Raw genomic sequence first — 22,490 nt, 5'->3', positions numbered from 1 at the left:
CTCAGTGCAGATGTTTTTCCCAGATACTCAAATACTTTACTCCTGATACTCGCACCAACTCGTTCCGTTTCTCTCCCTGCATTTTAGCCAGAGATTGAGGAAGGCAAGAAGATAAGGATTGGGTCATGACGTTGATGGTTTTGCATACGCTTAATACGCGAGGGGAGATGTGGGGTGGGGGTCCAGGGGCGGCGCTAAGTAGTAAAAAGGGGGGCATGTTAGTGGATTGACGGTTTCTGCGACGGGTTACGGACCTTACCTTCCACCATTTGTATTTGTTTATCAAAGCGCGAAATTTTTACAGCACCCCCACACATTTCCGAGTTTTGTGCAAATTTTTACCAGCTGCACTTGAGTGTTCGTATGCTCTGTAGATGTATTTGTATCTGTATCAGTAAATGCATATGTATCTGTACATGTATCTTTTTCTGTCTCTGTATTTGTGTTTGTATCTGTATCTTTTTCTGTCCCCGAATTTGTCTCTGTATCCATTTCTGTCTCTGTATACGTACTTGTGTATCCTGCAGTTCAATCTTCAGCCCTGTGACGCATTGCATTTTACGGCTTTCAAACTCGTACACTCCCATCTCCCCAGAGTCTGTATGTTATTACTACATTTTCCGCATTTCTTTTTTTTTCCATCTTGTTGTACTTTTCCAATGTCAGCAGAAACTGTCAACCGTTGGAACATTTGCGGAGTGCTGCAGCAGCCAGCCTTTGTTTACGTTGGGGATTATATGTGTCGTATGGGTTATAGCTTCCCTTCAGTGGTGGTGATCTTTAATTACAAAAAACAAATACGGAGCATTAAATACGTATACAGACGAAGATGCAATAAAAACTATGAAAAGAATCAGCTGGATCACTTTTAATTAAACTATCAAACATAGTTAGCACTTTATTTTTTCAGAATTTAGAATTGAAAAAGTAAAGAATTTTTGAGCTAAAAATACAACATCTTTACATCTATATATTTATACAAACATATTTTGTTCGGATTCAAAGCCTTTTAGTTTCAATTTAAAGCAATTAAATAGTAAAAAAATAAAAACATTTCGGCTTTTATCTAAAATAAATTGAATTAATGCATCACACACAGAATTTTTTGGACCCACGTCAGCTTTATAGCTTTGCCGCTCTGAATATTTATAGCTCTGCCCTCATCAATCGGCTCTGGCTCTCGTTTGCATGTCATTGAGTTTCGAGCATTGACAGATAACCAATCGCAATCTTAGCCCAAGGATCCCCTCGTCCTTTAGCCATCGTATGTTAACCGCCAATTGCTCATTTGTCTTCCGGTTGTTTTCTGGCTGCCGCGAGTGCGTGTGTGCGGGGCGTCATTTAAAAGCCACAAAGTGCGCGACAAACAAATCAATTTGCCATAATCATCAAGTACAGGCGGAACGGATGGCAGTGAAAGTGAGCGCCCCCAGTAAATGACCCCCAAGACCCCCTTTTCGCCACCAGAAAAGTCGTTGAGTGACAAGCTGGATGCGTTCGCCATTGGCTCAATGCAATTACATCCTTAAATGCACAGGAAAAAAATACACTCCCACGTCACCTTTTTCAATTCTAAAATAAATTCTTTTTGCCAAAAGTCCACCAAGGGGTCACGATTTTTCGACCACAAATTTCAGTATTTTATCCATAACAACGAAAATAATGGCCCTACAACAGAATGACATACCTCATTGAACTCGTAATAAGATTCCTAATCGAATGGCATTTAAACCTGGACATTTCTATTTTTGATCCATTTTCGCAAAAAAAAGGCTATGTTACCCCATATAAAATATGTGAAATTTAGCTTTAAACAAATTTTGTAAAAGAGTGATAGAGGTTGTTAGATTGGGTCATAAGCTGCACAAAACAATCTTTCTTTTATCTGTGCGTCTTATTTTGGCCAAGTTACAACAAAAAACTCTCAAAAACTTGTATTTTTTTAACAAAAATCCTAACCCCGGTTTTACACCCAAAACTATTAGTATTTTGGCCGTAACAATGAAATTAATGGCCCTATAACGAAATGACATACCTTGTTGTTATTTCTGGTCAATTTTCGCAAAAAAAAGGTGATGTTTCTGCTTAAGCTATTTATCCCCTGTACAAATTAATGAATATTTCTTTCGGTGCACCAGTGACGCCTCGAATGTGGGGCACGTGAATTTGCCGCTTCCCTTTTGAGAGAGAGAGAAAGAGAAACAGGACGGGAAAGCCAGCGTCTGAGGGAGAGAGACAGGGATGGAGAGACACGAATTCGCAATTAAGTGATTTTATGGTCGCGTATTTCAATTTATTGCCAATCGAGCGTTGCCAATCTGCCACCCTCGGAAACTCCGCTCTTTGAGGGAGATTTTCTCCCGCTTTTTCCCCGCTTTGCTGTGTTGACATTGACATGTAGTCGCATATACAAGTATATGTGCGGTGGAGGAGTAAAGCGGAAAAGCGGCGGGGGGGAAAGCCGGAGGAAAGCGGTCTCCAACGCAAAGCTTTCTTTCAACATTAAGCGATATTAGATGTATAGCATACACACACAAACACACACAAACACACACAAACACACACACATCATCATCGCCATCGCCATCGCCATCTTTTTACTACTGTCGCTGCCGCTGCCGCTGCCGCTGCCGCTGCCGCTGCCGCTGTCAATGGCTGCACTTCCGTTTCCGTTTTCGTTTCGGGTCTGCGCTGGTGCGTTTGTGTGTTTTATCTTGTCAGCGAAAGCGAGGCGACTTGATTACGTTGCCATTTGCTTGGCAATACACTCGACGCACACTAACTCACATGCACTTTGTGCAGATGGGATCAGCGCAATATATGTCACCGCGGAAGAGACAATTTTATATCAATTTGCCAAGCAGTTGCCACACAACTTTTGATTATTTTCTCAAAGGGCAGGCAAGAAACGAACGGGTAAATAAAAATGGATGCAAAACCCTTCCACCAAAACGATAACTTGAATATGTGTCTTTATATATTTTTTACGAGATTTTAAAAACTATATATATATGCAGAAGTCCACGATTGTTTTTAAATTGAATTGTTCTAAAATTTAAATTAATGGCAACAAATACTATTTACAAAACATTTATTTTCCTTTTGTATGTGTATTTTTGTATTCATCTATTACTATGCTACAGGAGAACATCCTTTACCTAAATTTTTAATGTCCCTGTGCATCAGAATATATGTATGCTTGCACTTGTATTCCGCAATGAACCCTTTTGAGCTCTGTTAAACTTTTGACATAACACATGCTCCCCGCTCCACGATCTCCAAGTTCCTTTCTGTGTTGAAGTGGATGCAATCGGATTATTATATCACAAAGAGTGGGGCAAGTGTGCGAGAAACTTGGGGTAAATGAGACCATATTAAAAACAAATGTTAAAAATATTAGAAGAGCTTAGTACAAGTGAAGCCAAAGTTTTGCCAATATTATTACGCCATAATTAGTTTCTTAACAGAAAAAGAAAATGCATAAATATTTTGGATACTTAGACATTATTAACTTAGCTAATTCTGCTAGCTTTCAATATTTGCAAAACTAAATACATTTTTATTGTTATCAAAATGTTCAAGGCTTTTATTTGCTCCTAGAACTCATTAAATCTTAATGAAGAATATCATTCTCCAAACATTTGTTTGGGACCTCATTTAAGGTCCTTCGCATTGTTCTCTGCGACTGCCTGCTATGGCATTCCATTGTGCCCAAGAAATCAGCTTTCGTTTGCCTTCCAGCTAAGTAAGCTGAAATGGCAAGGAAAAAGGGAAAGGAAAGGAAAGTGGAGGCAGGCCAAAGGTTAGGTTGGCACATAAATGCTGAAAATGTTTCATGCTTTTCGCGTGTCAATGATGCCAAACTCACAAAAACACTCACACACACACAGGCACAAGGGGGAAAGGGGAAAGGGCGTGGCCGACTCCCACAAATCCAATAAGGCCAACGTCTAGCGGATTTTGTTTGTGTATACCCTAGACTACTGTCCAAATACTTTCACTTTATATTGTACACAATTAAATCAAATTAACAATTACTAGTTTTTGAATTTTTTAAAAATTGTTTTTAATACGAGATTTAAAAAAAGGTTTTCAAATTTTAATAAATTCTAACTTGAACGCAATCTAAGGAGCATAATTATAATTAATTTGGTCTACGTAATTCATTAGAACTTTTCGTACAAATTTTTAAATAACTGAAAAATGAAGCAAAAAATCTATTAATTCAGCTCAAAATATTTCTTTAAATTAATCCATCTAAAAATCAAGCTCTCTGCTAAATAATAGATACTTTAGATTACCAAGCCACACTTTAAAAACTTAAAATTTTAAGTTAGTTTGAGGGTACCAAACGTATTAGGACTTGTTAAAGAGCATATGCCATTTGTGTTGTTGAATATTAAAAGCACTTTTGCTGGCTTTGCTCGTTAGAAATGCGTTAGCTATGTCCCCTTTACTCCCATTTCCCGTTTTCCCTTCAAGTGTGCGTGTCGGCGACATTTCCTACTTCCGTTTTCCGCTTTTCCGCCGCTTTTCCCCAGTTGCTTACACTGAAATCCGATCTAGCCCCGCGGCTCCTTGGCTCCTGGTATATTTGCCATTTTTTTTATTTTTTTTTGTTTTTTTTTTGTTGTATTTTTTGACTATCCTGGAGAAACTCCCGATTCGTTTTGACACATTGGCAGCCAGATGGTATTAAGGTTAGGGTGCCTTCTGGTAATTCCTGTTCGTTTTTTGACGCATGGCCATAAAAAATGATGATGGGGATCATGCACGTGCTCTACGCTCAATTCATCAGGTTGCAGCACCTACAAAACGAATGAAATTCGGAATTTCGGAAGGGGGTGGTGTGATGGAAGTTGGTATCCAGATGATGGCCATCGCCTGACACTTGGCAAAAATATTGCCATTTAAGCTTCGGACGCAGCGTTTACGCCCCTGACAGGACCAGCATGGATATGACGACGACTGGCGGAGGAAAAGCTCGGGAAAATGGCGGAGTAAGTTGGGGAAATGTGGAAAAATGTGGGAAAATGTGGGGCAACTGGCACAGGGTGTCAGTTAGTGAATGATTGCATTCGTTTGCATTTGATGGCCATGTAATTGGTCATATCACCGAGAATATATCAAACTGGATGCCCCAAATTCCGAACGGAATGCAGGCGACTGCAGTGGCTCGTTGAAAAAAGTGGGTAACGCCATCGGAAAAATAATTGGTAACACTTTCCGGTAAGAGCAGACCCCAGCGATGTCCACTGGAAAATCAATAATTTAAATTAAGAATTTCTTACCTAGACATAATATGATTGGGCTTGTGTTTTTTGAGGAGTTGTTGTATAATGTAAATGTAGCTTTAAATTTGTTATATTCTAGAACATTATTTAACAACAAAATTAATTTTTCATAACGACAAATTTAGAATTTGTTGCACTCTTTTGTTTCCAAAGAGAAAGGAATTTATGATTTCTATCTAGGTTTTGGCTTACATTTTTAAAAGACTTATTGTATAATATAAATGTCACATATATTTTTTCCTTAAAATTTTAAATTTTATACAGAAACTTTTAGATTTTCCTTGGCATATTAAAACGAAATTGGTAAAATTCCAATTATGACAAACATTTTAATTAAACACTCTGGTCGGCTTTAAATATATATCCATTTATTCTTCCTTGGCTTTATCTGCCTGCCAAAAGCAAGGCGAAGAAGTCTTCTGGAATATGAAAAAAGCACACACATGGGGCTTGGTCAGCATTTTTAGTTGGATTTCTTTTAGCCGTTTTTTATGCTGTGGCATCTTCCTGGGTCACTTGCTCGCCCCCGAAAGGCAAACGAAAAGAGGGAGGAAAAAACGAGGGGCGACTAACAAAATTATTCATATTATATTTACACAGTCGACTGTCTGCTCAGCTTTTCACCGTTTTTCCTGCGTATTTTCATATGCAATTTGTTGGTTTCTTTTCCAGTTTTTTTTTTTGTTTTTGGTGGAATGTGTGTGTTTTTGTGACCCGATGTGCGTGCCACCTGCCTTTGCACCTGCATACGCCTCTGGCCAAAGAGGGGTGGAAAGGGGGCACCACTTGCGATTGCGTTGCCGATTGCGGGTTAACAAAACGCGGCCAGTTTGTCACCCACATTCGAAATTCCCACATTGCCCATTCACATTGTTTGGCCGCGGCCCTTAACCCTCTGTTGCCCCCCCTCCTTTCGCTGGCAGTGGTTTATTATTCATTCGACCCATTGGACCTCGACTGCAGTTGCATTTGCAGTTGCAGTTGCAGCAAAACTTGGACTGCTCTCTTTTTTATTTCGCTGCACACTACAAATCCATCCATCCAAAAAACCCGATCAACCCAGTTTATCAATGGAACAGCGGGAAATCAAAACGAAAAGACAGAAGCAATAGAACTTCAGGCATTAAATACAATTTATGTTGTGAGAAATATTCTTTAATGTCTATATCATTCATTAAAAATGCATTAATATTTAAAATACCCTCTAACAGCCAACTGACAACCACAGTGCATGGCGGCATTACGTATACGCAGCGTTGGCTTCGTTCCCTAAGTCCTAGCTCTCTCTAATTATCTGACTTAACCAACGCCTCTAATTAGCCGCTGCCAGTGGGCGTGGAATTGATCAGAACGCTGATAACGATGGGGAATACGCAAGTGGCAAGTGGCAAGTGGCAAGGGGAAACTTTTCTCGAAATACCGGGGAGAATTTCACTCAAAAATATTTATATATTCCGAAGAACTCCGTAGCTCAAGCAGCTGCACTACTAAAACCTACCACCTACCACCCACCACCCACCACCATCACACTCACCTGTTTTTTCGCTTTTCCTCCAGTTCTTTTTCCAACTTCGCCTCGCCTTTTTTCGCTCCCCTTTTTTTTTTTTTGCTTACTCAACTGCAAAAGGCGAATGCAATTTTTGTGTAAACAACGCCATAAATTCCAATGGAACTAAACAACAAAACGTTTGGCATTGGCAGACAAGGACGAAGCCAAAGGCCGGGGGCTAAAGGGAAAAGCGCGGGCGGAAAGTCGGAAAAGCAGGGCGGCTTCAATAACCCAAGAAAGAGCTGAAATTATCATGAAAATGCTGCTTCGGTTATTCGCTTATTCTTTGTTGAAGTTGAGTTTGGTTGAGCGCTGCAAATTTACACGCAATTATTGTGAATGAATGCACCGCGAAAGGAAATGCCCACAGGAACATTTTTTTTTTCTCGTTAAATTGAAGCTAGAAGAAAATTCTGAAAATGCTTTGTCGTGAAAACCCTTTGGCACCCTTTTGATTAAAGAATTATTTATTTTTCAGCCCTGTGTATTTAGTAAATGTCAATGATTAATGATAAAGTCTATGAAAGGAAGATTTTGTTACTATATTGGAAGGGATATAGGATATAGTATATTAGACTAATGCATTTAAAATACATTACAGCATTTAGCATTTCGATAAAGCCATTAAATTAATTAAAGAAATATATATGATTGCTCCCAAAGACTCACAACGCTTTGTTTTAGTGTGTTTTAATGACAGTTAATTACAACAAATTTGCAACAGTTCTCAGTTTGTTCTCCAACTTATCTGGGAATTTGCTTGCAGCCGACTTACAGATGCGTAACGCACTGTCCGTGTGCTCTCTTATTCATTAATGTTGTCGCCGCAGGAATGGCAGGATTAAAAGTGTCGGGAGTAAACTAATCAGGAGCTTATGACACATTTGGAAAACCCCAAATTGGTGTGTGGGCTAGTGTTAACATTAAACAACACCATGAAACAGAACAAACCAGAAATAATTATTTTGGAGTCAGAAACACGTTCTGAAAACGGGGTGGAAATGCGAAAACAAAGAGTTGCCCTCTTTGGAATCCAGGAAAATGAAAATACAGGAAAATACAGAAGAATTGCATTAGGTCAGCAGCCAAAAGCCAGTAAAGTGACTCCGATTTGAATTCAAGACCGAACTGCACATAGTATTCCAAATTAAGTCTACCCATTCGAAATGCATTTTAATTGCCCCTGGCCTTATCAATTAGCTGCAGATCGAAAAGTCAAAAGACCAAGAACCTTAAATTTTATATTTATTTGGAACAAAACACGTCTGGCAAAATACAATAGAAATTCATTACTCATGGCTGCGCACTGGGAAATTATGTAGAAAAATATTAAGATAGACAAAATACGTATGAAATATTCACAATGAGCAGTTGCAGTTTTACTTCAATAAATAAATTAAATAAACAGCTACAGAAGTCTACAGAGAACGTACAAAGAGGCAAAATCAAAATGAAATGAAATTAAATAAATAAATACATTTTGTATGCCTTCTGAAGCCAATTGCATAAGAACTACACTTTTTTAGGCAGTGTAGACATAACCCTGAACACTTGTTTATGTGTGTTCATTTTTGCGTGTGCTTTTGACAATAAACACATTTACAAGTACGGGGCTTAGTGGGGGGAAAAACACGCAAAGCAATCATAAAATGTGCTTTTTTGGCTACCTTAATGTGATTGTCACACACACACACACACACCGACAGTCGATTAACACCCAGACTTGCAAACAGCCGACACACACACACGTTTGGGCAATATAAAGCATACGTCGCGTATGACAGGCCCAAGTCGAGCCCCACAAAAGCGGTCGCCGCAAAGGTCCGTTTAACTTAACGTTTCCCACGCGAGCCACAATCTATATGTACGAGTGTGCCACACACACAGCCGCACTTGCACACCCACACAGTGTCGCATAAAAGTCTCACACCTTGGCCATATGAATAAGCGAGTGAACACTTTTGAAAAAAAGTACCCTTAAATAAATTTAAATCTAACAATACTTTTAAAAAAAGAAAATAAAGTTAAAATTTTGGAGGCATTACCAGTATAAAGTATTTCTGAAATTAAGCACACATTTGCTACACATTATCGTCTTTAAGTAAAATATTTCCCTATGTAGTTTAGTCACAATTTTTAGAAAGTTATAATTTTTTCCTAATTAATTTAATTTCAAAGCAATCAAAAAATAAATTGGTATATATATGTTAAATTAAATACATTCTGGCAAAATTCAAAAATAAAAGGAAATTTTTTTTTGCGTGTATCTGGAATTCAGCACCACCATCCACCATCCAGAATTCAGCAGCCATGTGCTGCTCAAATTACTCGACGCCTTCTAACGGCCTCAAGGCTCGTTTAAGATGTTTAGGCCAGCCGCAAGATGTGGCCAAAAGTGAGTACACCAGATGGTAATGTCACTGGGGTTGGGTGGTCCAAAAACGGGGTAGGTCAATGCTAGTTAAGGATGTTACAAAAAGCTTGGGATAGTCCGCACAGTTGTGCCCACTTTTGTTTACTACTTTCAATAAATTAGATTTGTTAAACAAAACATTTAATTACAATAAAAAGAACTTTAACCAAATGGAAAAGTTGTGCAAAGCTAAAATAAAAGGTTGTGAAATAAATATATTTATTATTATTATATAGTCCTTAAAACTGTTGTCTGCTTGCTATTGAAATTTCAAAAACCTTAAATATAATAAAAGTTATATTAATGCATTTTGTTGAGTCTCAGGCAAAGTTGCCTCTGGTTAAATCGTGAATTGCGATGCCATTATTTGCCCATTATGAATTCCACATATAAGCTGTGGTTCAGTTAAGGCATCACAGATAAAATTGATAATTTATATTTATTTGTTTGTTGTCAACTGACCGAAATTAGTTGCACCTAAACCCTAAAATTGGCCGCAATGATGGCCCCCTGGCAGCATAACCATTCGGGATTAGCCAGTGCCATTAACATTGTTCGATTCCCCGATTCCCCGATACCCCGATACCCCGATTCCCCGATTACACAACTCCCGGGAGACATACAACATTATATATGCTCACATTATGGTCATTGTGCTGCCCAACGTGTCTCCCTCCTTCGACAAAGTCAATTAATGTGCGGGACATTAAATTAATGATATATGCCGATAGCATGCCACGCCTCCGCACCGCCCATTGTTGGAGCAATCCGACTGGGTCGCTCTGCTAATTAGCTTTCCGGCCGGGATCTTGGCTTTGCTGGCCCCGAAATAAAAACAAAACAGATCAGAAACGTAACGAAACGAAACAAAACGAAGAATATGGGTGCGAACATCATGGTGAGGGGATAATGTGGATGGGAAATCTTTTAATTGATTTATTTTCGCTTTGTCTGCGACTTTGGACTACATCTCCATTTCAATCCGGTGCCCGGCAACTATTTTAATGCGCTTAGAACCCAGCGACAGGCATTTTTATGCCCCATATTATATAGTAATGATAAGCTGATTAGCGCAAGCCTCGCATAATGACATTGGCGACATTTTACAGCTGCCCTCAGTCCTCAGTCCCTAAGCCCCTCTCCCCACTCCCCTCCCCCCGCTCGTCTCCATTCCCATTGCCATTGCCATTGCCATCGCCTCCGGCTCCCTTTCAATCCGAATCCAAATCAGATGCAGACTGGTGCCGATCCGAGGCAGGCTAAGCCAACCCCGCGGGCGGATGGCTGTCGCCCCCAGGCGAGGATGCCAATCAGGCTCTGCTTCTGATGCGACTCGCTTTGCTTTGCATGTCAAGCTACACTGCGAGAATTTCATGAGGGCCATGAGGCTAGAACCATTTTATAATTATAATTTTTATTTATTATTTATTAAGTATTCTGAAGCTTAAAGTTAAATACTTTTACTGTTAGGCGTCAGTCGCATTGGCTTCACAATTTAGATACTATTTTATCTTACTTTTGAATTTAATCAAATTTACAATTTTAAACATTAATTTTTTTTATCCCAAATTCGTAAGAAAAAATTTAATAATATTATTATGTATAATTGATTTTGAAAATATTGACAGCTAGCTTGCTATTATTTTTTCGAGTGCTGTGGCAGGACTTAGTGGAGCGGAGCAGAGCGGAGAAGAGCGGAGGAGCGGCAACAATGAAGGCGAACGCTTGACTGAGCCATTGGCCACCCGCCTGGCTGAATGCCGTCGTTCGGCGAGTCCTTTCACCCCATCAACCTCTCCTCCCTCCCCCCAGCCCTATTGGCCTTGGTCCTGTTGTCCTGGCAGCCCTTTGCCCATTTACCCGTTTGCTCTTTGCTGGTTGCTGCTGCTGCCTCTGTTGATGTTGCTGGTGTCGCTGCCATTGACGGCGCATTAACTCATTTCCTGCATCATTAAGGGGCACCTGCAATTTTCGCACATTTACGCCACAGACGTGTCCAGGATGAAGCCGGATCCCCATTCCCTCCATAATCAATTTAGTTGCTGGACTCCACTTAAATACGCTTTGAATGACAGAGAGTGGCTGGGACTGATCTCGGTCAATTTGAGTTGGTTTTTCTTTATTGGGACTCGGGAAAGTTAATACCTGTGACTGCACTCAAATGTGGCTAAGAATTTTGCAAACAAAGTACGCTTAATTCTAGCTTTATTTTTTTCCACAATGCTTCGTATTTTTCAGTTTGCTCAAATATTTTATTAAACATTTTAAAATTTAATAAATGGTAGTAATTATATCCTATAAATGCTATTAGCAATGATTAAATACGTAACTTCTCCGAAAAAACGATTTATCGTAGAAGATATAGGAACATAAATATATATATATATATATATTACTCATCCGACATGCAGGCTATGCATAGAAGTACTAAACAGTGAAATTTATAAAAAAAATTTAAATTAATTCCTTTGGTAAATAACAAACAAGTGAAAATATAACTCATCCGACATGTTGGTTATACATAAAAGTCTAACTGCTGGCGCTGTCAGTTCGCTTTGTAAATTTTTCACACACTTTAAACATACTACGAATATGAAAACAAAATTTGTTGGTGTATCTGGCAGAAGTGTACACAAAGTACACACATAAAGTGTTGCAATCGAGAGCGTTTAATAAACTTGACCACACCGAACAGCCCCGGGCGATTTGAGCTTCAATCGAGAAAGTTTTCAGACTCCCTCCCGCCACACTCACATCCCCATAGTCCACATTCTATGACCCACTTTGGCACCGTTTATCCATTGTTTGAGACCCGTATCCGTATTATTCCATCCCGCAGGCAGCACAGCGAATCCGGATGCGAAGCGATTGTACGACGATTTGCTGAGCAACTACAACAAACTGGTCCGCCCGGTGGTCAATGTGACAGATGCCCTCACCGTGCGCATCAAGCTGAAGCTATCGCAACTGATCGATGTCAACCTGAAGAACCAGATCATGACCACCAACCTGTGGGTGGAGCAGTCCTGGTACGACTACAAGCTCAAGTGGGAGCCCAAGGAGTACGGCGGCGTCGAGATGCTCCACGTCCCCTCCGATCACATCTGGCGTCCGGACATCGTCCTCTATAACAAGTGAGTTTCGAGCGTATTAAATCAACTCAATTTACCATGGATTTTGTAATTTTGTATTGCCAAAAGATCTACAATTATATGGATATATTTTTAATGCATTTTCTTATGACATCCACAATTTGGTAATTCACTTTTATATCATATACCAATTATATTGTAAAAATTCATCAAGGCAAATGTATTTGAAATTCAAAAAAACGTTATTATTATTATTTTATTGTTTTTATGCTAGAAATGAAGTTAAGGTTATTATTATGCTCTAAAGGGTTTTTTTTTTTGCGCGAGTAATGATTAATTTCTTTATATTTTAAAGTACTAAAATACATCCCGGTTTTTCCAGCGCCGACGGCAACTTCGAGGTGACGCTGGCCACGAAGGCCACGCTGAATTACACAGGACGTGTCGAGTGGCGACCGCCGGCCATTTACAAGAGCTCCTGCGAGATCGACGTGGAGTACTTCCCCTTCGACGAGCAGACCTGCGTCATGAAGTTCGGCAGTTGGACCTACGACGGCTTTCAGGTGGGTCCCAAATATGGTTTACACAATTGCAATGCCAAAAACTAGTTTAAGAGCAAAACAAAAACTATTTAGATATGGTAAAATGTACATATACTATATTTATATACTATGTTTTAGTCCATTAATTCAAAAACACATTATCAAATATATCTTATGCCATAGTAATTATCAATTTCTTATAATTTGTGTATGTGATTAAAAAAGAGTTACAAGTACATTATATTCCGGTAATGGTTTTATATGAATTCTTACTTTAGAATAATAGTTAAAAAATCAGTCTTTCGAGAAATCTTTAGTGTTTTGAAATCAGTAATATATGGAATGAATCCAATGGATTGCAGGATTCAAAATATGTTGTTTCATACCCTTAGAAAGACCTTTAAATCTTTTATATAAAACTAAGTTTCTTAAAAGTAAATCATAGATTAGACAATTTCAATGTACCTCATTTGCCAATACACATATATAGCTGAGCAATTTTATGTCCAACGCGAGCCCATTCCAATCCTATACACATCTCTCTAAGACCAGCAAACAATGGGATTTGGCGGCAAAACAAGATTTCAATTTCGCATTTGGAAACAAATCTTTGATGTCCCTTTTATGTGGACCGCAAATTTGGCTGGCGGCAACTTGAAAACTTATTGCCCCTCGCCCACACACACGTTATCCAATTTAAACCACACAAATGAAAGTTTCTCGGCCGTCTGGCCTTTGGCTAATTGGTTTATAAATCTGTGGCCAGTGTTCGAGTCGGAGCAGGACGAACTATATATCAGGCAGATATGTTGCCATTAAAGGATGTACCAGTGGGCCAAAACTCCTTATCTCAGAGCCTCTATCCCATTTCCATTTGCATTGCCCATTTCCCATTCCGCACTCCCCGGTGACTATCTCATTTACACATTTACAAATTGCTCACCTGGCGCTCCGTTTGGGTGTCTCTGAGCCCGGTTTAGTGGTCATAAACCGAAATACGGTCATAATTCCTTTTTGGAATACTGGCATGGAATTTCTCACGTTTTATGGCCACAAAACACAGGACAACAAAGAAGAAGGAGAGTCGGCAGGCAAATGGGTTTGGAACAGACACAGCGACATCCAGTCAGACAGTTAGACAGTCGGCTAGACAGACAGACAGACAGACAGAGAGAGAGTCGACCACAGGGAAGCTTCATAAAAACGTCTCCAGTGGTTTTGGCCAGTGAGCCGAGAACCGCGGACCGAAGACCAAGGACTCCGGAATTCGGGGCACAGGACACAGGACACAGAAAACCGAGGCAGCCTGACACCTGAACGACAAATGTCGACGACTAGCGGTCGGATGGGCGCGTAACCTCGTAAAATTCCCTGCATCCCACCGAAATGCAACCCCAGGCAGACATACACCCGGAAAAATAATAAATCCATCTTAAAAACTCATTTAACGAACGCTTTAAGTCCTGAATGTCCTCAAACATTCACTCCCTATATGCAGAATGACTATTTGATTTTATTAAAAACATATATCTACTCACATATTCAAATAAAGTTCTTGCAAATATTTTGTTTTTCTTTGGTGTAAGCAGATTCTTCAGACTTATTAATACAATTTTCCTTCAAGAGGAAATTTCTTTCTTTTGAAGTTCAATCAAGTTCGTTGCATATTTACATACATTTTCTTTGAGTGCAGGAATAGTAACGAACGATGGGTGCTCTGTGGCTTCGTCCTGCGGTTGGATCCCTGCCAGCTAATAATGAACCGGCATTAGGTGTAGACCTAAGCCAGCTTCCCATTCCTCTTAACCCTCCATTCAGGCGGAAAAAAGGGCAGATACGGGTTAACCACATGCATCTACTAAGCTGCATTAGCCAGGCCATAAAATCGCCGACCAGGTCGCGCTTGAGTTGAAAAAAAAATGTACTGTTTCCGTTGGCGGAACGAAACCAATAATGGGTTAAAGTCATTGTCAGGTTTCTTACAGCATTTCAAGATTTAATTTTAATTCAATAAATTTAAATTAAATCCAATATAACTTATCTACTTTGCAAATTAGTAAATTTTTAGATCGAAAGAAATACAGCTTTAAGCAGTTTAAGCTTAAGCTTTTTGAGATTAATGCATTTATCTCCACCCCCACAAAATATCGAAAATTTAATGACTCACACACAATGACCTAATTAAATATGTCTAATTTGTGTCCATCAGTCAATTAGCAGCGCAGATAAAGTAAATTTATCTCCCTTTAATTTGACTTGCTGCCTTTGTTAAAACGTCGAGACAATTAGCAAAATTGTAGGTACTTTCTCTTTCTGGCCAACACATATGCACACCGACACTTACACTCACACACACACACACACTCAGACAGTTGACTAATTTGTTAAAAAGCTAAATGCTCATTTACTATTAAAAAGGAAAGGCGCTAACAAGCATTTCACACGACACAAATTGAGGGGTAGGAAAATGAAAGGTGATGCGGGCCAGCATTGTCTTAAATGCACAGGTGTGAGTTCTGTCTACACCGAGAGAAATCCGTAATAGAAGTGAAATTATGATAACTTAAATAAGCCCATTAAAAGACTAAAAGCGAAATGCTTAATATGTAGAATAGGTTGGGTTTTCTAGCATGTAAGTTTTAGATTCCTTTAAACCTTAAAAATAAAACAAATACTTTTGTCGGCATTCATTTATTTTTATACATTTTTCCAAACTATTTTAAGAAGCCATTTTCTTATATCATTGGGTAAACAGATTTATATTAATGCTTACAAATTCGTTACATTTTATTTAAGTGTGAACATATTTGGTGCTGTACAATGTAGAATGTTTTGTTCAACTTTACGCATAAATCAACCACAAAAAGAGCAATATCCTACATAGTCGCGGTAAATTATTAATGTAGTCTCCGTGGGAGTTACCTTCGCTCTCAGTGTTCAGTTGCTCGTCGCCTGCCTGGCAGTGGCATCACTCTGCTCGACAGCGGAAATATTTCATTAAATCATCACTTTCTTGTAGTGAAATTTCCGCAACCACTTAAAATAACAATTTCCGCATCGGCAATTCCAGCAGCCAGGATTCCATTGCACCTGGCGAAGTCCTGGGGAAGCCACATCCTGTCTGGTTGAGTTCCCTTTGCCCAACTTGCCCAACTTGCGCCCCAGCTGCATCTTCGCAGTCTGTTTTTCATTCATGTTCAGCCAGCGTCGATTTCCTAATTTCGTGTCAATGAGCCAAACTTCGGGGGAAAAGTCGGAAAATGCGGGGCAGATAGGGGAAAAGGGCGGCTAAAATTGTGGAGTTTGCACGGGGCGAACAAAAGGCAAGGGCATGTTCATAGGCTCAATTTTCACACTTGATTTTGCACAGGATACGCCCGCATACACATTCTTACAATAATGTCGTCAAAAAGAGGGGCATAATGTGGAAAGAGCACTAAAAAAAATATAAAAATAAATTGTTTCTTTCGAAAGTAACTGAAAAAATTTTTTACTTCATAATAAAGACTTCATCATTGTATTTACTTAATATAATAAAACAAAACCTCGGTCAAGATTTCAAAATATACTTAAAACCGTTTATGTACATTTAAATTGTATTAAAATAAACTTTTCTTTAACAATTTTCAACGTTGAACAGTTTATATACAAAGCTATATATTTTAAACATTATGATAGATACAAAAAAGGGTTTTCGGTGATGATATGTTGTATATAAGTTATTTTTTCAAGTGCACCTAACCAGAAGGGTAGAGCTTAGCAAAAAGCAGTGAGCATAGAAACGAGAAATCGTATTAACGTCACTTTTCAAATTTCACGCTTTTCCAAATATGCCACACCCACCGCCCCCCGAATGTCAACTGGCACCTGCAGCCGCCCCATTTCACGTTTCACCTTTGACCCCTCGCATTGGGCTCCATGGAAAATCGTTGAGGCGTAAATTGGCAGACAAAATGCTTTAGGAAATTCAGTGGAAGAAAGGAAGGAATTAAAAATTGCTGATGGAATGAATGCACTTCCGGGCTAATATTCAAACAGCAAGTGCACACAGAAAAGCTGAGCATGCTGAAAAAAAAGACTAGATAATGCAGTTGTGGAAAAGCTTTATTTGCGACGTGGGGAAAACCAGGGGAGAACGTGAATTGAAAATGAACCAGAAAACTTTGAGAGTTCGTTAGTCATAGAGTTCCTGGGCACACTTGAACGATTTAAGGAAACTTAGATTTGGAAATAAAATAATATTTTTATTTTATAAAGGAAAATCAAACACTAAAAGTTCTAACCTATCTTTTGCAAGATTTTTAAAACCCTGGAAAGTATTAGTCAAAAGTTGAAATGACATACTATAGGATATACTCAGCCGATTTTGATCCAAACTCAAAAACACTAAAAACAATCAACAGCAAATTAATTCGGCTGATTAATAATATATATATTCATAAGCTTGTAAATGTCTTCCTTCGCTGCTTCCTTCGCTCCTTCCTCAGCAAGAGGATACACAATTTAAAAACTTAACAATAATTAATAAATTATTCACCATATACCTGTTTTTTTGAAAGTTTGCATAAAATACATGTACCTTAAATACATATAAAAACCCAAACATTCAGTGGATCTGCTTAGAATTCAGTGAAATTCCGGCCGAAATTCGAGAGCCAAGAATCGAGTGTGATAGAGTGTTGCAATCGCATGTCAAATTCTTTATCCAGGACTCTCCGACTTTGGACCAGCACATTCGCAAATGCTGGCAGATAAAGGTGAAGGTGGAGGCGGAGGCGAAGATGAAGTCGAAGTCGACGGTCCTGTGGACCAGGTGGTGTCCTGTCGCCGTTCCTAGCTCCTGCATCCAGGTCCATGTCCATGTCCATGTCCTGTCAGCTGCACTCGTGCCGAACTAAGCAAAACTGAACACTGAAATTGAAGTGCGGCCTTCGCATGTTTGTCCATTTCGGTATCACTGCAGCCAGCACTTCTCCATTTCTCCATTTCTGCATTTCTCCACCTGGCAAACTGGCCCCAGGATCCCAGATTCGAGGATGCTGCCACTGACTTTGACAGTCAAATCGGAATGACAGGCCAGGACGAGTGAGGACTAGCCCGCATAGTCAGGATAGTCAGGATAGTCAGGATAATCGGGAATAAGTGCAGCCGATGGCTGAAACAGAGCCATCTGGCGAAGTGAAGTGTGCAGTCCAATTATGTTCTCTGTCAGCGCAACGCAGTATTTGTCTAATCACTGGCAACTGAGAGTAAACTCAAGCCGAGAACTTGCCAATCCCCAAACTTCTAGTACTTTTACACACAAAAATTCGATTAAGCTTGGAGTTGCCTGGATACATTATTTCTCAAAAGTGGAAGTGAAATATTTTGTGCATAACTTCTTTGTTTAAAAATGTGATGAAAATTCTGCACTTTCCAGTTTCAGAAACATAAAAGGGACAATTTTTTTTTTGTTGTAAGTAAAAAATTCTATTCCAAAAATGTGGTATACAATTTGCAGCTTGTACTTTCTTCTCAGCAAACTTTCATAATTACTTTGCCTTAAAATTAAACTTTATAACAAATTCTTGGGACACCTGAAAGCAGTAACAGAAAGCAATGAAATATTTAATTGGAGGTTGAAACTAGCAAAATAATTTATGAGTCATGCTAGGAATTATTTATGCAAATAATAAATAAATAATATAATATTTGCAATTTGTGATTGTCCCAAAGTTTCAGTGTCTTATATTTTGTAAATATTTTGCAAGTATTTTATTTCCAAATAAAAAACACGATTTTTGGACAGTGTACGAATAGCCGGAAACTAACCAGTCTGCATCCACTTTCAGGTGGATCTGCGGCACATCGACGAGCTGAACGGCACCAACGTCGTGGAGGTGGGCGTGGATCTGTCCGAGTTCTACACGTCCGTCGAATGGGATATCCTCGAAGTTCCTGCAGTGCGGTAAGTGCCAGCCAGTCAGCCACCCAATTGAAACCCCCCATCCACTCTAGACACCCACCCACAATTACCACCCACCAAGACAACGGCAACAACAATTATTTTTGGCAGAAACTCCTTTGGCAAGTTTACTTGAAAGCTTTGCACGCTGTCACAAAACACAAACACAAATCTTTCAGGATGTCAGAACGCACAAACACACACACACACACACACACACACGCAGGTCAAGGATGCAAGTGAGAGAGACAGATATATGACGGTAGAAAGAGACGGCAACTGACCTGAGTTGTCGATGATGATCTTTGGCTGTGGGTGTGGGCGTAGTCCCTATTTACACTTTACACCCATCTTCCCCACGCCACCCATTTTTCCTTGAAGTTTTTAAATTAAAAAACTTTGGCAAAAGTAACTGCCAAAGGCACAAAAAAAACAAAACAAAATTATATGTATAAATAAATAGAAGGCCTTGCTTCTTATGTTTCTTCCTTCTGCCCGTCTGGTCAGGCATATGTGTACGTACAGCAGCGGTCAGAATAATATTGACATAGGTTTAAAAAAATTATCAATTAATGATATACAATAAGACTTTGCTACCTATACTTTCGATCAGTACAATATTCATTGAATAACTCAATTCTTCTGTTCGAATATAAAAATGTATGCTAAGCACCTTCACACGTATATAATAAGAAATCCTGCTCTATTGAGTATTTTAAAAAATTCACATTTTCTATGAATCAAAAGAAAATATTTCATAAATTAAGTATTTTTTAGTTTTTCTACATTAATTTTTTTTATTTCTGTTTGTAATGAAGTCGTTTCTTTATAAACTTTTAAATTTAATACCATCGTTTATTATTTTAACCCCAATTGTTGGCGAATGTGTGACTTTTGCACTGATTGCTGAGTAAAGTGAAAGTTGCCTGAATTTGTTTCCTTGACTCGGGAGGCGGCTGTTTAATTGCCACGCCCACTTTTGGAGATAGGAGGACGGCACGCTTGTGTGCACACCATGGGAGCGAGCGGGAGGAGCTATATAGGGAAACATTTCCTTTACCAGAACCTCGTCTTTAATGCATTAAGCCCCAGACAAAAGGCAACAAGAAATTTTTGTTTCACTTAGCGCAACTTTGTTTGGATTCTTGGGATTGTTGGAAGCCGGCAGGTGAGTTTGTGGGCGGCCATGGGTTAAAGGGGGCTGAATGGGTTGAATGGGGGCGTGGCAATAGTGGAGGTTGTGTGCGGAGCAGGGTGGCAATACTGTTGAGTGCTATTAATTAGTTGATGACACGTGCTAGATGAACTGAGAAAATTCAGTTTGAAAATACTTTTCATTAGGCTAATTTGGTTGTACTTGTTACTTGGATTTTTGCTTTGATATTGCTTTGTCTTGTCTTGGAATGGCACAACTTTGTTACTTTTATTTATTTAAGTCTTCAAAATGCAAAATATGTTGCTAATATAAAAAGATGCATAAGACTCTTTGTATATAAAAAAAATTGCTTTGTTTTCTAAGAAGTAAAATAGCCATGACAGTAGAAAATCTGTTCATAAAACTACTTTATTTTATTTTTTTTTTTTTAACATACACACGCCACATTCAAAAAATATGCCAGAAAAATAAGCCCTAAATACCCCTTACAAAAAAGCGAATTTGGGCCGAAAATGTATTTTGTTTTTTTTTTAATCTATAAATACTCAATAAACACGAAAAGGACTATTATTTTATCGACTAGAACTAAAAAATAAACTAAGTAAAGGTTGTAGTTTTCATGTTAGTTTTCGCATCTAGCTTTTGGACTTAACTTTTCTATTGTTGTTCATTTTTGTTGTTGTCATTGGCACGCGTGGAAGCCACAAACAAGTCGCGACTCCCGTCTCCAAAGTAATTTTATTTTTATATGAGTATTACCAGCCAGGGGATAAATGGGGGTATGTTATTTTTTGTGCGCCTTTCGGGGAAGGTGGTGAGGTGGAAAAGCGTGAATGTCGGGAAAGTGTTGTTTATGTATCCCACCGTTCTCCTAAACCGAACCGAAATGGAGCACAAAAAGCCGTAAACTCTTCAGGTGTATGAGTATTTGGAGGGGCGAGAAATTGGGTGGGAAAGCCCGTAAAAAATAAAAGAGAAAGGCGAAAGTGGAAAGTGGAATGGGAGCAAGGCAATAATTCCCTTGAACTATTTTAAAGTCGCATGTGGCGGCAAGATATGGTCAATAAATCAGTGGCAAGAGTTCAATTCTCTTTCTCAAACAGTTTTTTTTTAACGCTTGCTCCCCTTTCCTAACATTTGTTTCACAAGTAAAAGTTCTTATATACAATAGAATTAGAAGAAATGGAAGGTATTATTATGAAACTTTCAGAAAATCAGTATGCAAACAGAGAAATTATTCTAAGAACATTTATATTTTATTGACACCTATGAATATTTTGAAACATTCAAGACCTGAACAGCTTAATTCGTTTGCCCTTTGACCTCCTGCCAGACCCAAGTGATAAAATCTTCTACTCACTCCATCCACCATATTTCATAAGCGGCACGTGACAGACGGAAATGACAAGGCTGAACTACAGTGAGCAGTAAATAAATAAAACAAAGCCGGCAACAAAATATGAGCAGGCATTAAAGTTAACCAAATACCCTAATATTAACTCTTAAAAAAAACAGATGATTAGCAAATATTATATAAATTAACAATGGAAAACTAATCTGAAGCATTTGCTCCAAATGCTGTCTTCTTTAAATGCGCCACAAAATATAGTCGGTAAAATTACTATAAAAGTTTTACCAGGAACACAAAAACCTATTTGTTTTGACCTATTCTTGTAAGTGTTAATAACCAGATTTTTGTTTTGTATTAACTAAGATCTTTAATACGAATTCTACGAAGGTGTGACATAGTTGCTGGCCTAGTTGTAGTGCCTCAAAGTTAGGGTATCAATGGCAAGTTAAGACCTTTTGCCAGCTGAGAGCTGAAACCACTGAAAACGGGGCTCAAGTCATTGACGGGAATTAAAAAGTTGACAGCACCAGTTACGTGTGTGTTTGTGGACCTGTGCATTTGTGTGTGTGTGTGTGTTAAAAGTGTATGAGTGTGAGAAAGCGTTGGTTTATTTGGCGTGCCAGTAAATTATGCCACAAGTGCGTGACACACTCACAAAAGCGGCCGCCGGCTGTGCGTCTCTAAACCTTCAAGCCACGCCCCATTTTCGCCACCTTACCAAAACGCCTGTGACCCCACCTCAATCTACCATCTCCCCTCTTCCCTACCCCCTCGCCCCTTCAAAAGCAGCTTTTATTGTCTGCAGGCTGGTGCTGCGCCTAAAATGCTGCAACACAATTCACAGCACGTAGAGCAATTTTCCCATGAAGCCCAGGACCTCCTGCCAAAAACTTGTGCAGAGCCTCCGACAGGATTCAGTTTTAATGCGCATCGACAGTTAAATTAACTGGGGGAAGGGGGCGCAGCAGGGGCGTGGCAGGCCGCAGCACGTTCAGTTGGGAAAATAAGGGGGGGGGAAAGTAGGTTGTATGGTAGGTACCCCCGAAAACAGGTGGGAGCGGCAGACAATCAGGCATTGATTGACAGGCAGACAGACAGACAGGTGGACAGGTGGACAGGTGGGCCAGACCACCTGGAAAGAGGCCCCAA

The 22,490-nt window shown here is 39.2% G+C and overlaps 1 protein-coding gene across 1 annotated transcript in view; it reads left to right on the top strand.

The window, feature by feature from the left end:
• LOC108136437 (acetylcholine receptor subunit alpha-like) overlaps positions 1–22,490 on the top strand; it is a 65,357-nt gene that overhangs the window by 15,189 nt on the left and 27,678 nt on the right. The window contains exons 2-4 of the mRNA XM_017257596.2: positions 12,096–12,390; positions 12,731–12,911; positions 18,722–18,837. Of these exons, the coding sequence (XP_017113085.1) occupies positions 12,096–12,390; positions 12,731–12,911; positions 18,722–18,837 (592 nt within the window). The remainder of the gene's footprint in view (positions 1–12,095; positions 12,391–12,730; positions 12,912–18,721; positions 18,838–22,490) is intronic.

This window comes from Drosophila elegans, unplaced genomic scaffold, assembly GCF_018152505.1.
Source record: "Drosophila elegans isolate 14027-0461.03 unplaced genomic scaffold, ASM1815250v1 contig_149, whole genome shotgun sequence".
Classification (NCBI taxonomy): domain Eukaryota; kingdom Metazoa; phylum Arthropoda; class Insecta; order Diptera; family Drosophilidae; genus Drosophila; species Drosophila elegans.
The sequence above is the reverse complement of the archived record's forward strand: the minus strand, read 5'-3'. Positions and strand labels throughout refer to the sequence as shown.